Source organism: Eulemur rufifrons, chromosome 9 (assembly GCF_041146395.1).
Source record: "Eulemur rufifrons isolate Redbay chromosome 9, OSU_ERuf_1, whole genome shotgun sequence".
In the NCBI taxonomy this organism is placed as follows: Eukaryota; Metazoa; Chordata; class Mammalia; order Primates; family Lemuridae; genus Eulemur; species Eulemur rufifrons.
Window position 1 is genome coordinate 54,383,341 of NC_090991.1, and position 16,268 is coordinate 54,399,608.

General features: G+C 49.9%; 1 protein-coding gene across 1 annotated transcript; it reads right to left on the reverse strand.

Moving 5' to 3' along the window:
* Window positions 1-1,137: 1,137 nt before the first annotated feature.
* On the reverse strand, window positions 1,138-14,589 carry EIF4A3 (eukaryotic translation initiation factor 4A3). Its single transcript, XM_069481779.1, has 12 exons — window positions 14,370-14,589; window positions 12,084-12,156; window positions 11,367-11,433; window positions 10,884-10,946; window positions 10,147-10,279; window positions 9,878-9,958; window positions 6,235-6,376; window positions 5,684-5,822; window positions 4,918-5,033; window positions 1,727-1,834; window positions 1,501-1,628; window positions 1,138-1,376 (listed from the first exon to the last, which is right to left on the reverse strand). The coding sequence occupies exons 1-12, from the start codon at window positions 14,536-14,538 to the stop codon at window positions 1,360-1,362; spliced, it is 1,236 nt and encodes a 411-aa protein (XP_069337880.1). The 5' UTR covers window positions 14,539-14,589; the 3' UTR covers window positions 1,138-1,359.
* Between the last annotated feature and the right edge of the window lie 1,679 nt (window positions 14,590-16,268).

The following is a 16,268-nucleotide window of genomic DNA, read 5'->3' on the forward strand; positions in this document are numbered from 1 at the left end:
CCAGCACCTCCACGAGGTCCCTCCCCATCCTCTCCCCTGCGTCAAGACGCATGTCCCATCCCTCCTCTCACCACACCCCCTTCCGTGCTGCCAGCAGGAGCAACCGTGACCTCGCTCGCACGCTGGACACCCCAGACTGCGGACGCAGCAGACCCGCTCCCTCAAAGGGGACTGACATGTTCACTGCCCTGACTGCCCAAGGGCCAGGCTGCTCCTAGGCAGTCGGCACCTACCGGAACCACCGGCACGAACACTTGCTCCACCCTCGTCAACACTTAGGACTGAGGGTTCTCAAATCTTTGACAATCACCTGCCATTTCCCCGTCACTGGCACAGCTGCACACTGTCGTGAATATTGTTTCGGTTTTCTCATTACCACCTTCCCAAGACAGCGTGGCAGGTAGGCTAAGCCCATTCCCGTTTCCTGCCCCGCCTCCCCGAGTCCGCGGTCCTGCACGGTGCACGGCTAATCCCGGATGATTCTTGCGGGCAACGGAAGAATGTCCTACCAGAGTCCCGTGTGAGCCCGGCCGGCTCCTCGTGTGCGAGTCTGACAGCCGGTCCCGTCGGGTCCCAGCGACGGAACCCACGCCTGGGCGTGCTCTGCTGCCGGGCACCGCCGTGACGGTGGGCGTCACTCCAGTAACTGCCCCCAACACACCTGAGCCTGGTTCCTACATAATCGCTCTTTGCCAGGAACTCACGAGGCCACCTGGGCCCCTCACACCGGCACGAACGGCATCACCGAGGCGTCTTGTTAACCGCAAGCTCTCAGCGCAGAGGCCGAGCACCTGCGTTTCCACGCGGTCCGTGGTGGCGCAGCTGGGCTGCAGCCATAGCGAGCAGCAAGGACCCAGCCACGGTTTCAGTGAGAGGAAATTCCGTTCGTAAACTACGCGATTTCACATGCCTGAAGTTAGAATCACCTGATAAACTTCAAAATATTTCCAAGCTCCTCCAACCCTGGAAATTTGAGATTATCCCAACCCAGCTGGGAAAGGGAGAAGCCAGGCAGTTTTACCATCTCCATTTCAAAGATTAGAAACAGAGAGAAATTACCTGCCCAAGACTACGCAGCAAGTCACCACAAAAGGTGGGTGTACCTCAAAAAATAAAAACTGGAGTTTATGGCAAAAGTTTTAAATGTTTAATGAAAAAGACTTAGAGCAATGCATTATTTACACGTGGTTAAGAAAACACCGCAGCAGGAACCCTGGGGCTTTTCCTGGGGGCGCCATGAGAAGAGATTTCACATAACGCCTTTAAACAGAAGCTGCCCTTAAATATTTCAGAGCAGGAGTACAAACTGGTGACCCTCCAACCCCTCCAATCCATCCACAGCGCTGGAGGACTGTCTCTTCAGATCAGATCAGCAACTGAAAGTGGAAAAAGATCGTGATTGAGAGAAAATACAAACAAAATGAAAATCTGTAAATTTAACTAAGGGCTCACACTAGACTTCTCAAACAAAAACAAAAACCTAGGAAGGAATTCTCTCACCGTTCATCGGCATTTCATCGATCTGAGTGGAATAGTACTGCTCGATGTCACGGAGGATGCGGATGTCATCGTTCTTGACAAAATTAATGGCCACGCCCTTTCGGCCATATCGACCTGATCTCCCAATTCTTCAGGAATAAAACAAAATTATTTTAGTAAATATAGCAAAAAAGGCTTAGTAAATGTACCAACAAAAGTGAAACCAACGAAAAGCCCGCAGCCCTACCTGTGTATGTACAACTCTCTGTTGTTGGGCAGGTCGTAGTTAATGATGAGGGACACCTGAGGGACATCCAAGCCCCTGGCCCAGACGTCTGTGGAAATGAGCACTCGGCTGCAACAGGAAAGGGTACTGGAGTCAGTTCCCTCTGCCATGACAGTAGACTGGACCTGCTCCCAGCACTAATGCACTACGAGCCCGAAACAGCCAACCTGCCGCACGCGGCCGTCTGCAAACGCGAGGGTTAGGGCAGCACCAGAAAGCCCTGTTCAAGGCCAGCTGGTCTGCTGACTTAGGTCATGTGCTCCATCAGATAAAAAAAAAAATTAGCTTTTACTATCCAACATTTCATTTGTTTACAGTCAGTCTCAGACCAGTAATTGGGAAAAATATTTTACTTTTGCCTATCGAAACTTCAACGAAGAAGAGTAACCTCACTGATGTTGGTTCAGTGGCTGTACTATTTTCAAATCTGAAGCGCAACACAGACCACTGCCGCACAGCTCGGAACCTGACACGGCGCAGAGCTGTGCGTCCGCCACGGAGGTCGGAGGTCAGAGCCCCACGTGCCCACTGAGCACCTGAAACGTGGCTGGTCTGAAATGAGACCTGCTGTAAGTGCAGAATACACACTAGGCTGTGAAGACTTAGTACAAAAAAGGAATGCAAAGAATCTCGTAAATATTTTAATACTAGTTATATGCTGATATTATATAGTATCTTAATAAATAAAATACATTTATTAAGAAGAGAGGCCAGGCATGGTGGCTCATGCCTGTAATCCCAACACATTGGGAGGCCGAGATGAGAGGACAGCTTGAGCCCAAAAGTTTAAGACCAGCCTGGGCAACACAGTGGCCCCATCTCTACAAAAAATAAAAAATTTAGCTGGGTGCAGTGGCATGCGCCTGTAGTCCCAGCTACTCAGGAGGCTGAGGCAGGAGGATCACTCGACCCCAGGAGTTTGAGGCTGCAGCAGTGAGTTACGATCACACCACTGCACTCCAGCCTGGGTGACAGGCAAGACCTTGTCTCTTAAAACACACACACACACACACACACACACACACAGAACAAACTTCACCTGTTTATTTTTACCTATTTTAATGTGGCTACTAGAAAATTTAAAATTACACACGTAGCTTGACTTCTATTCTGTTGGACATCACTGGTCCAGAGCCAGAGTATCAGGGCACAGCAGAACAGGAGATGGACATTCAAAACACGGGCGAGGTCCCTGCTAGCACATCACACACACCGGGAGCCCCAGAGGGACAGGAGGGAAAGAGCGGGCCTGGAGAGGATTTGCAATGCTAAGGCTGAGAGAATCCAGAAGTCCTACAAATGCCAACAAGAGACAAGAAAACGAAATCCACACTAGACATAGCAGGGTAAACACTGCTGAAAACAAAACATAAAATAAACCATCCTACAAAAAAGACATTGTTTTTACAGGAACAGTCAGACTGGCAGCTGACTTCCCAACAGCAGCAGTGGAAGCCAAAGCGCCGTGAACTGCGCCCTGGAACTGACGGCCCACCGGAACCCTCTCAGCAAGCTCCTCCTTCAAGACGTCTAACGGAGACATTTCAGAGTGGAGCAGACATTTTCAGACTAATTATAACAGATAATTATCACGAGCAGACCCAAATTAACATTAATACAACAGACATTCTTCAGGCAGAAAGAAATGCATCCCAGATGGAAGTTCAGAGATGAAGGGAAACGGCAGAGTGACCACACGGCCAATGCAGATCTAAGTAAGTGTCGCTACAGGACACTACTAAGTTTGGGGGATACATGAAGTTAGTGCTCCCAGGTCCGCGCGTGTCCAGAAAGACAGTAAAAGTACCAATTAGTAACAGATGCTGAGGACAGAGACGACATGTCACAGCCACACGGCAGCTACTGCACAATATGAAAACACATGCATCTTCCAAAATGAGAAAGAGGGAAAAGGAATAGGGGAAAAAAGGAGCCACAGAGAAAGTATGACAAATGCATTATGAGCCGGTCAATTTAAAACCAAGCAGTCACTGGTGAGCGAGCGATGGGGACGGGCTCTAAGGAACGCGCTGTCAGGCGACCGGGCGCTGTGTGATCACGGAGCACCGACACACCCCTGAGGGCGGGGCCCACCACTGCCTCGCCTGCGCTGCGGCCACGCTCCCGCGCTGCGGCGTGCACACCACAGCAACACGACACGACGCCAAGTGTCCGTGTACCTGAACACAGAAAAGGTCTCAAACCGCGGTGCAATATGATCTCATGGGACCACGATCCCACACGCAGTCCACCACCGACCAGAATGTTGTGCTGCACGACTGTCGATCAGTATTTACATTAAATGAAGCAAGAATAAATGCTCCAATTAGAAGATAACTATGGTGATTATTAGACCAAAACAAAAACGCACAACTCTGTTTCCAAGAAATACATCTAAAGCTTAAGGATATGGAAAGATGTAAAAAGACGAGATGTGCTAAGGGAACACCACCCAAAGCAAGGCTGTGTGGCTCCATCAGATAAGCAGGTTTTAGGACAAAAAGGATCACACAGATAAAGACACTTCCACGATAAGCTAAATTCTTCAGATATCGTAATTCTACAATTACACGTAGTCCTGAACTAGGTAGAGCAAAAATGGAACCACAAAGAGGACGACCTTGTCCACCACTCTCAGCACTGGTAACGCAGCGAAGAGAACAGTGAGAACGCAGCTGAACCGCAGCACGATCAGCGATCGCTGACAGGGGCGTCCTGGGCGGGCACACACAGCGCCTTCCCGCCCCGCAGGCCTTTGCAACTGGCCGTAAGCTGAGCCACAAAGCAACTTGGAGTAAAGTTCAAAGGAAAGAAACCTTACAAACCACATTCTCTGACCACTGTGGAATTAAACCAAGAACTAATCACAGAAAGGTGAAGAGAAAACCCCCATTTATTTGGAAGTGAACACACTTCTAAGCAAGGCCAGCAACCCAGCTGGTTCAGGCCAGTCATCTCCCCAACCTGCCCACGTCCTGCAGGGTCACCTGCTCTCTCTGAGCCGCAGCCGAGCCGCAGCCCTGAGAGGAGGGGGCGGCGTCCCCCAGGGTTCCGGGGCAACGGGACCAGGGCAGTGTGCGTCAAGCGCTGAACACAGCGAGGCACCCGGGACTGGTGCGCCCAGAACCAGGCACCGAGCGCAGCCGACTGACCTGGCGCCGGACCGGAACTCCTTCATGATGGACTCGCGCTCCTTCTGCGGCATGTCTCCGTGCATCGAGGACACGGTGAAATTGGCTTCTCTCATCTTCTCTGTCAGCCAGTCAACCTACAAATCACATCAGAGATGCTGCTGGAAGCTCATACGCCAAACCGGAGATGCGTACTCAGGGCTTTATTTCAACTTGCAGAAGTATGAAGGCTCCTGAAGCAGCTGCTCTCCCAGCTCAGACCCATCTCCCTGGATGTGCAGAAAACTCACCTTCGCCCAGCCAATCTCGGGGCTCTCTTACAAAACTCTCTTCATTCATTCGTTCCATATAGCAATTCTTTTGTGGTTGGGCGGGGCGGAGGGGGACATGTCTGATTATTCTCATTTGAAATTTAAATTCAAGTCTTGTGAGAACACAGTCCAGCTCCTTTTCCCTTTCCAGGACAGCGGCCAGTGGTTCTCAGCCGCGCCAGCGTGTTAGCATCCCCGGGGAGCTGACACTGCTGGGGCTGGGCCCACCTCAAACCAACTAAACATGAACCTTTAGGGATGGGACCAACATCAATATTTTTGTAAATAAAGCTTTACTGGCACACAGCCTCGCTCGTTCCTTTGAATACTGCCTACGACTGCTTTCCCAACAGCCTGTACCAGAAAATCTATTATGTGTTACCTGGCCCTGCAAAGAAAAGCTTCATCTAAGACATTAAGAGACTCAATCTTCCATTTCCCTGCAACATCACCAAAGAAATGAGGCGGCGGCGTACCTTCCTCTTGGTGTTGCAGAAGATGACCGCCTGCGTGATGGTCAGCGTGTCGTAGAGATCACACAGGGTGTCAAACTTCCACTCTTCTCTTTCCACTGCGACAAAAAACTGTTTGATGCCTTCCAGGGTCAATTCATCACTGGTGGACAGAGACAGATCCTGTCACACACACACCCTTGCGACCGGGACTGGAGGGCTCTGGGGAGGGCCACGCCGCCATCGCCCGCAGCTTTGCCAGGCAGGTCACCACGCGTCCCCCACCTGCCCCAGCCACAGTCCCGTCCCGTCCCGTCCCCACTGCCACCACACAGGCCTGCATTCTGGATCTGCCTGTTCACAATTTGCACCACCTTGGATATGCTTCTAAACAAAACACTGATAACCAAATACTGGAAGCTAATTTTTAAATTTGGAATTACTTGGTCAAAGAAGAAAGAGTATCATAATAGCTTGTTTTTCAAAAAAGGAAATTAAAAAAAATTTCATATTTTAAACGCCTTTACAAATACAACCCAGTATTTTAGCAACACCTGAGAAGAGGGTGCTCTTACCGTTTTACCAGGATGCGGATTGGGTCCGTCATGAACTTGTTGGTCATCTCCAGGATTTCGTGGGGCAGCGTGGCACTGATGAGGACCACCTGCGTGGCCGGAGGCAAGTACCTGTACACGTCATAAATCTGCTCTTTGAAACCTGGAGGGGAACAAGACACCAGGGGATGTTTAGGGCTGCACGTGTGGGAACAGAAGCTGCCCGGCAGAAGTCCACATCGGCTAGACGCTGAACCACGGCAATGTCCAGCGGACAGGAACCTCCCCTCTGCAGAACCAGGCGGCATCCACGCATTCTCTCTTCCACTCTCCACCCCACCCGGGTATTTGCTGGTTGAGGGAACCCAGTTTTCTCCTTGGTGCGTCTTCAATCTGAGGTGCTATGGCGACCGTGGGCCCACCCCGAGTCTTGGATGCCACACATCAAAAGCGACAGAAACGCCAGCCCTGAGTCACCCACAACTCGGAAGCCCATGAGGCAGTCGTGACTCAGTGCCACCTGCTGCTGCCCTGTGAGGATTTGTGGCCACATCTGCCACACTTTAAAGAGAATCCAGAGATCTGGGTTTTTACACAAAATCTCCCAGTTAAGAAAACGTCAGCAGCTTATTGTATTACATTATTTAACACGGCACAGGCTGAAGAAACACGCTGGCAAGCAGGACCTGGCCCCAGGCACCACAACGCAGCCTCTGCCACGCCTGGGAGGGGCCCGGCGCCCGGCCTCCTCACCGCGGGCTGCTGACAGCTGCAGGTTCTGATTCCAGCAAGTCCCAGGGGACACAGATGCGCTGGTCTAGAGACCTCTCTTTCTCTGAGAACCTCTGCCCTAAGGGACAGGAGCCCAAAAGCCACCCACCACCAACGGCGTCCTCAGACGCGAAAGTGACTCTACTGAGTGCCTTGTAGGAACTGAACCTTTAACTTGACCTTGACCGAGGAGCGGGACCTTCACCCGGGACCCCAGACAGGTGCGTTGGGGCGGGGGCAGGGGGTACTCCAAGCTCGGGGTGAGAGGCAGCCCGTGCACTGGCTTCTGGGCACCTCAGGAACTGCTCGGGAACCCGAGGCCCAGGAAAATGACCCCAGAGCGTTCTCCGCGTGTGCTGCTGGCTGCTGCCCAGAAGCAAAATCCTCGCTTCACAACCCAGGGGTCTCAAGCTCCATTCCAGTGACACTTCCCGGTCACTGTTCTAGGGGACTGCCATCACCCAGAGGTCCTCACCTACCTGTCCTCATTTGGGGAGAACACAAAAAACCTAAAAAGTATACATCTAGGATAGATACATCCTATCTTCAAGAGTGAAAACAGCCCAGACAACCAACAGAACAGAACCGGCTGTATAAGTCACGGGACATCCCTACAACAGAGTACCTCCTGCCACAAAAATGTGTTGCATTTTTCTTATCACGGACAGGTAAGTTTATTAAAAAGCAGATTATGAAATGGTACACACAAAATGATTCCAAGTTTGTTAACTACAGCTGTGTACAAAAAGGTCTGGAAACACACATTTTCTGACTTTTATTTTTAAAAATTTTGTCTTTGCAATGAATATACATTTGCTTCCATAATGAAAAACTATAAAAGGCCTTTGTAAAAAGCCTGGGCCCCCTCTGGTCTTGTCCTCCATCAACTCAAGACTCCCCTCTGGCCGTTTCTGACTCCAGTGACAACTGGCCCTGTGGCCCAGGCTGCCAGTGTCTCCAAGTGGTGAGCCTTTCCTTCACCGCCACACTCACAGCCCCAGGCATGCCGTGTGGCAGGCTCTCCCGCATTCTGGATAAAAACTAACTCGAGACACACCACACACGGCAAAGTGCGGAAAAGGAGAGAAGGGAGCAGGACAAACCCCTGGGTCTGGAGAAAAAAGTCAGATGTACACAGGGAATGTGACCCCACAGGCTTGGGCAGGGGCCACTGTAGGTGACACAGGAAAGGAAAAAACCCCAAAGAAATTAAGTCTGGGTCTGTCATCTGGGAATCCTGAGTGAAGCCAGCAGGGAGGAGATGGTCACCCGCAGCCCACACTCGGGCCACGGAGCCGAAGTCAACCTCGTCCAGGAAAGCAGGACTGCCTGGCGCCGACACTCAGCTCTTCTACCGGACCCCAGGAGGCCAAGCAACTCACCTCTAGACTAGCGGTAGGAAGGTCACGAGTTAATGTCAGAAACAACAAAATCCTTCACCTCCACACCATCTTCCTTTAACAACAGTTTCCACTACACAAAGACTTAGCACAGAAACACTATGAAGAGAACTGAAATGTATTCAAGCTTAAGTGCTGGTCTCGCTGGTTTCTTCTTTCAAAAGCAAAGCAGTTGCCCAGCAAGTCCGTGTTGGGTGGTAACTGATCCTGTCCACTTTGTAAAAAGAGCTCAGAGAACCCTGAAGGAGAAGAGTGGAAGCAAACAAAAAGGAGGCAGAACTCGGACTTGGGTCCCAGATGCGCCCCAGACTGGGCCCGGACAAAGGGATGTGTGACCTGCACGTAAAAAGTCATAGAACCAGCCACGCTGGCAGGCGCAGGCAAGGACGGTAACGTCCTCGTCTCACAGAGGGAAGTCTACGTACATGTGTACACACCTGTTTTCCACACACCCCTACACACCTGTCTAGAACGAGGTTCACCTAATGTTAAGGACGCTATTTCTAGGTAGCGGGATTTTGGGCGTTTCTCGCCTCTGGTGGGAGGAGGCAGACTTTTCTATATTACCTAAATTCTGTATAAAAGCTTTTTAGTCACACTTGATTAGCTTTAAGTAAATAAATAAAAAATGTTTTTTAGAAAACCATTTTTTGTGTATATATTTTTATTTCTGGTTTTTTTTTTTTCTTTTTTTTGAGACAGAGTCTCTCTCTGTTGCCGGGGCTGGAGTGAGTGCCGTGGCGTCAGCCTAGCTCACAGCAACGTCAAACTCCTGGGCTGAAGCGATCCTACTGCCTCAGCCTCCTGAGTAGCTGGGACTACAGGCATGTGCCACCATGCCCAGCTAATTTTTCTATATATATTTTTAGTTGGCCAGATAATTTCTTTCTACTTTTTAGTAGAGACGGGGTCTCGCTCTTGCTCAGGCTGGTCTCGAACTCCTGACCTCGAGCGATCCACCCGCCTCGGCCTCCCGGAGTGCTAGGATTACAGACGTGAGCCACCGTGCCCAGCCTGTGTATATATTTTTAAAAAATTAATTACATGCAGAGGCATTTTTGGCCTTTGTAGCCTGAGCAGGGAAGAGCCGCACTTCTCACAGGATAAATGCGGGCGCATCAGGAGAGCTCTATGCTTCCCAAACAAACTCATGGCACGCACGTTCATCCCCCTCGCCCCCTGCTGAGGCCAGGCGTCCCCAAGGGCTCCGTCTCAACCCTGCACCTGACGTGGCTGTGCCCACCAGAGCGCCGTGCGCGCCATCAGTCTGGGCCGGGATGCTGCCGTCCGGGCTGACTGGTCTCACAAACCCACACCATAAAAAAGCAAATCGGGAAGTCTATGTTCGTAATTGCCCCCCAAGGCACAACTGTTTTTCCATAAAGAAAATACTATTCATACTCAGAATGCTTCCGTTAGCTACATATTTCAATTTCACCCTATGAAAATTTAAGGAGAATTACGTCAGTAGAAAATTCTTTTGTTACTCATACCTTTATTCAACATTTCATCAGCCTCATCCAAAACCAACATCTTGATAGCTCGTGTCCTTAAGCTTCTTCGACGAATCATATCTATAAAATTAGATTTTGAAACAATTACACCTGTGGCCTCACAGCACTGCAGAGACTCTCCCTCCCCCACCGGTGACACAGATGCAAAAATCCACCTGCAGACACCAGACTGAAAACTGTCCCCTATCACTTAAGCACTTCTTACAATTACTACTTGCAGCACAATTTTTATAGACAAAAGCGCTTACCAAAGACACGCCCTGGTGTGCCTGCAACAACGTGCTGCCCATAATCCAGTTTCCTGATGTCCTCGCCCACGTTGGTGCCCCCGATGCAGGCATGGCACTGGACGTTCATGTAGTCACCGAGAGCGAGCAGGCCCTGAATCACAACCCAGGTTCACGTCCAGGGCATTATAAAGTCAGAAACATCTGAATCTCCCAAAAACGGAGATCATTTCTATTCCAATTTAAGATGATCACCAATCATTACCAATGTCATCATTTATACCATAAAACCACAAAATTCTCCTCCTAGTCTTTTCTCTGCCAAAATGAAGTTAATTTTGCTGGTTTCTCATTACAAAAGCAATACATATTAATCAGAAATTATATAAAATTCATAACTCTATCTACCAAAGGCAAACAATATTAACACCTTTATATCCTTCCCAAATATATATTAATAACATCTAAATATAAAACAATTAGAATTGTTTTTACTAAAACGGATTTTTTGTTGTTGTTGACAAAAGCACATTCTTAAGGCTGCAAAAACCTGTAAACTGAAAGCTACACTAAAAATGACTTAACACAAACCAGCAAATTCACACAATATACAATGATTTACAGCAAAATGTTAGAAATCACGGAAAAAATTTTGAGGAAACTGACAAGCAAGGCTAGATTAAGTAAATCAGCTGGTGTTTTACACTAAATCACAAAGGACACTTGCAAACAGGACCCACCACCTCTAACACCCTCACCTTCTGGATCTGCACAGCCAGCTCTCGCGTGGGGGCCAAGATCAGAGCCTGGGTTTCACGAACCTGGTGGAAAGGTCAATCAGAAAAAAAGAATCCTCAGTGTTGTCAAGGGGGACCGCAGGAACTCACACCCACATCTACTTTAAGTATTATCTCACAGTAACCATGGTCTGATTTCTGACAGAGGTAAGCAAATCTTAACATTATTCACACTGCAAAGCCAGCAAAAAACACGACATGTCAGTCAGGATTCTTGTTTGCCAACAAAAATTTCCTCTAGCTTTTTAAAAAAATTTTCAGTTTAAACAAGTTATCACACAATATTATTTAGCTCAGATATTAACGTACACTTAAGATTTTCTTAACAAATTTAAGTCAGTACAACTACAGAATTTTAAAACTGTACTTTTTGAACACTGTAATGACAGAAGAAAAATCAAGCATATCCTAGGATTGAAGAGCAGTTTAAGAGTGGCAAATTACCTGAATATCCAAACACTGAAGCACTGAAATACTGAAGGTGGCTGTTTTGCCTGTGCCAGACTGAGACCTATTCGAGAAAACACGGTAAGTGGGATTTAGAGGGGGACGCGTGCCACTGTCCCCCTCTGCACCTCCCTCCAGGGGTGGGCTCCAGAGGCACTGGGGCTGCTTCGTCCAGGCGGTGCCTCCTCCCACCCCAACATCTTAATTGCAAGGGGGCGGGACTCAGGTACAGCATCTCAACTTTTAAATCCCCGCAAGGACAGTAAATGTGGCTTTTGCGTCGGGGGCCATGGAGCCGTACAATCTGTAACTTCAAGAGGTGTTTTACAGGTGGCAGAAAAAGGGGGACTCTCTTTTATGCAAATACAATTCTTTTCTATGATTTTGGAGTAAAACTGTCCTCTAAAAAATTTTATAATAGAGGCTTTTTAGAAAGCAGGCAAATGAGGAATAAAGCCATTAAAACAGCATTATACACAATTCCACATGTCGACTGATAGCTAAACAAAGCTGGCTAAAAAAAATAAAACAAAACCTTCTACATTAGAGAACACAAAAATTAAAAAAATTTAAAATCCTGCAGCTAAAGTCAGGGAAAGAACTGGTCCCGAGTGTACAGAAACTGAGGAGACAGAGTCGTCTTCACAAAGCATCTAACTGCACATGCTTCCCCACCACAGGTCTAGCTGCCGCTCAGCTAGTGGGACAACTTACTGTGCAATGACGTCTCTTCCTTTAATTATCTGCTTGATGGCTCGCTGTTGGATTGCTGATGGTTTTTCAAAACCTGCAAGACAAGACAGAAAAAATTAGCTCTCACCATGGTGACAGCATTAAAACCATATACCATAAACTCCTCAAAGGCACACATGGCTTTTGTTTTTTCAGCCACCAACCCCTACTAACCCCGCCCCCTGCCCTAACCCAATGTTTGTCTCTCAAGGTAAGCTCTCAAGGCACAGGGGCTCATTGAATTGGGCTGAAGTGGATTTTTATACTAATATGGGATATTATTTGTAAACATAAAATATTTGTAAAAGAAACATCAAATTGTATACTATATAGACACTAGTTTTGTTTTAAAAAAAATCTCTGGGGCTTGCAAGTTCTGGGAGTATGGGCACCAAACATCATTGGTGGTTACCGCAGAAGAGCAGGGTGGGGAGCTCACTTTTTACTCTAATTATGTCTGTATTGTTTGATGATATCACAAACAACCTACAGTTTTTGTGTATCACTTTTTAAATTAAAAACACAAACTCGAGTAGCACTATAGTCACTGGTCTTCCCTATGAGCTAGCATTAAGTCTATGCATTGCCTGTGCGGTCTCCAACTGTACTTAATCTGCTGGGTTTGGCCGGGCGCGGTGGCTCACGCCTGTAATCCTAGCACTCTGGGAGGCAGAGGCGGGTGGATCCTTTGAGACCAGGCTGAGCAAGAGCGAGACCCCATCTCTACTAAAAAATAGCACGCAAATAAAACTTTCTGTACTAAACTCTCTTTTAATTTTTTGGTAGTATTTTTTAAAATATGACACAATTTCCCATCGTAACACAAAAGTAAATATAACAGATGACTTAAAAACTCCTCATGAAGTACATGAATATTCAACAGAAAGGTATCTTAGAGCAGGGATGCCCTGGGTGCCAAGAAGGCAGGTGGGGCTGTCCGCCTCAGTGAGGCCTGGCTGCGGTGCTTTCCTGCCATCTCCCATTACCTCAGCAACTACAGTTCACTTTGTCTAAACTGTCTGGGCATCAAGAACTGCTGGATAAAAAATGTCTCAGCCCCAGGCATTAAACACAATCAACGCTGGTTAATTCCCATCTGCATCCCCAACCCGACCTCTTCCCCAGGCTCCCAATTTATACAGACACCTGGCTGCAGAGCATCTCCACCTGGATGGATCACAGACCTCTCAGACAGAGCAAGGCGGAGCTCCCGATTCTGCCTCCCTCCGGGGCTGCCTGCCTAAGCAGACGTCTGCAACAGCACCCACCTAGTTACTCAGAGCACCAAGGATTCACACCCTAGTCCTCCCTCCTCTGCCGCTCACATTCAATCCATCAGCCAAGATCGTTAGCGCCACGTACTCCATCTCCAACGCAACACCACTGCCTCTCCGCTGGACTGGAGCAAAAGCTCCCAACTCATCTCCCTGCTTCCTCTCCTTCCTCACCTCACCCCAAGTCCAGACACCCAGAATAACCTCTGAAACTGTAAATCTGATCGCGTTGCTTTGCTGTTAACACTCTCCAGTGGCTCTCCACTGCATTCAGAAATGAAGTTCAAAGTCTTTTTCACCATGTGTCTTCACTAAGTTGGGCTTCTGTCTATTCCTCCAAAATTCCACCACAGGGAGCTTCTTTCTGTTCCTGGAATGCACCCAGCTAAGGGTTGCAAGGCCCTGGCACCAGCTGTTCACCCTGCCCTGACCGCTCCTCCCTCTGCTCGTAACAGGCTCCTAGTCCAGATCTCCGCTCAAATGTTATCCCCTCCTGGCAGCCCCCTGGCCTATCTGCTCCACTAATTCTCTCCTCCCCGAAGTCCTACTCCACTCAATCACCCCGCCTTATGTTCTCCACAGCAACAACAGATGCCTGAAGCAACCTTGGTTTTATGTTGTCCTTCTCCCAAAGAAAATTAAGCCCGGTAACAGGCTTACCGCTAAACCCCCAGTACCCACAGCAACTAATAGGTACAAAAGTTATCCGCCGAGCAAACGACTCGGAAGCGCCGGGAAGACTTTGCAGCCCCTGCTGGACCCAGGTCGGCGCCCTCCCTGCACGAGGAGCAGGCACCGAACGAACCCACGCGAATCAGGTGGCGACCGTGTGCCGAGGGCCAGGGTCGCATGTCATCGGGCCCGGGGCCTCGGCCCTGGCCCTGCTGAGGGACCAGTAGCCCGGCCGAGGCCCCGCTCGCGCCCCCGGGACCCCCAGCCGGCCCCGCACTCCCGCCCGCGCCTCCGGCCCGCCCCGAGGCCCGCGCCCACCGACCGTAGGCGTAGATGCCGCGCAGCAGGTCCTCCCGCAGACCCATAGTGTCGAACGTGGGGGTCACGTCCACCTCCTCGCTAGTCTCGAATTCCACTTTGGTCATGTCTTCCTCTTTGAGCAGCCGCTTGCGCGCCGAGCCCGAGGTCGCCATCGTGGCCGTGGCCGCCATGATTCCGACCCGTTCAGAGCAAAGCGCGCGCCGCGGCGGAAACCGGAAGCAGACCCGCGGCGCCGCTAAGAGAAACTGACGCCACCGCGCGCGCGAGCGTTGGACGTGCGGCCGTGCGTGCGCCGGGGTCGCGCCTTGGGAGGGGCGGGGCGCTTCTTGTCACGTGAAAGGGGAAAGGGCGTTTGTTTCCGGAATAAGGGCGGTGTTGCTGCTCTCGCGCGATATGGGGCTCCCGCGGGATCTCGCGAGGGGCGGGGCCCCCACCGCCTTATAAATAGTGTGCGGAGGCGGCGGGAGACGGGTGTCTTCTACGTGCGCCGGTGTATGTGTGATTTCTGTGCCGGGCGGCGGTGTCGAATGGGGCTCCCGGAAGCAGGCTGAGGGCCGAGCGCGGTGCTTCTGCCCGGCGCGGAGTTCTCGGCGGTTCCGCCCGGAGGGAGTAAATAGTGCTCGGGTCTCCGGCCCGAGTCCGTCGCTCTCAGGCGGGCGGCGTCGGTGACAGCGCGGGCCCAAGGCTCCGTTACCGCTGCCGCCCGCGGGGTGCTTTGGGGAGTTGGGTACCGGATAACTGGCCTGCTGGCGAGCGTGCCTGCGGGCTGCCGCTGCCGCCGCCGCCGGAATGTTCAGGTTTGCAGGGCGGAACGTCTGTCTCGGACCTGGACGTGCAGGTGCAGGTGCTCACCCTCCCACGGTTGCACGCGGACGCCAGTGACGCAGTGCAAGCCAAGGATGTAAAGTATCTTGTCGACTAAGGAAAAAACATCAAGCTTTTAAAGAGTTAAAGTTAGTTTTGTGCAGCAGTCTTACCGAGGACTGTGGACCGAGGCCCACCGTCCAGAACCAGCCCTCAGGGAGGGTCGCTGGGGCACAGGCCCTGGCCCACTGCTAGATGCCGGCGGCGGGCTTGGTAAGTGCAAAGCCGCGCCAGACTAGCTCAGAAGCGACACTGAAGACGGACCACGTCGAGGCGCGGGTGTGAGAGCACATCTGGTTACAGAGTACAGCGGCGCAGTCCCTAGCCCCACCAGTCATTATCTTATGGGTAGGACAAAGCAAAGACGGGGGGGGGGGTCATTTATCTTTTAAAGAATACAGCGACGCAGGCACGTGACGGGGAGCCGCGTGTTCTATTCCGTTTTGCCTTTCAGGCTTCCCTCGGGAGAGCTGCACGCTGTCACAGTCAGGGGTTGTGAAATTGTGCTGACAAGTAGAAATGAGCAAAAATGACTTCTAAGGTCGTTACTTTGTCTCACAATCTCAATAATTTTCATGTTGATTGTTGAAATGATAATATTTTAGGTATACTGGGTTAAATAAAATATGCTATTTAAATTATGTCTGTTTCTTTTATGTCTTTAAATGTGGCTACTAGAAAAATTTAACTGTATTATTGGACTGCTGCTCTATGTACTTAACAAATGCTGGCTGGAAGGGTGAGGAAAGAGCAAATTGAGGATTACTGGCTTTAAGAATTCTAGTATTAAATTATTGCACTCTTCTGCTAAGTTCAAAGAGTATCATGGCCTCTCTTGCACTTGTTCAAAGTTTTGTAGTCTTATTCATGATCTTCCTGGACTTGTGGTTTTCTTCTACATTTTTGTGAGTAGATGATCAAACATTTTACACCATTTTCCTGGTGATGTTGTTTATGCCATATCTGAAATCTCGTTTTGAGGCTGCTTTCTTGTTGGAGAGCCAATAGCTTTTTAGCCCAGAGTTCATGAAAATGA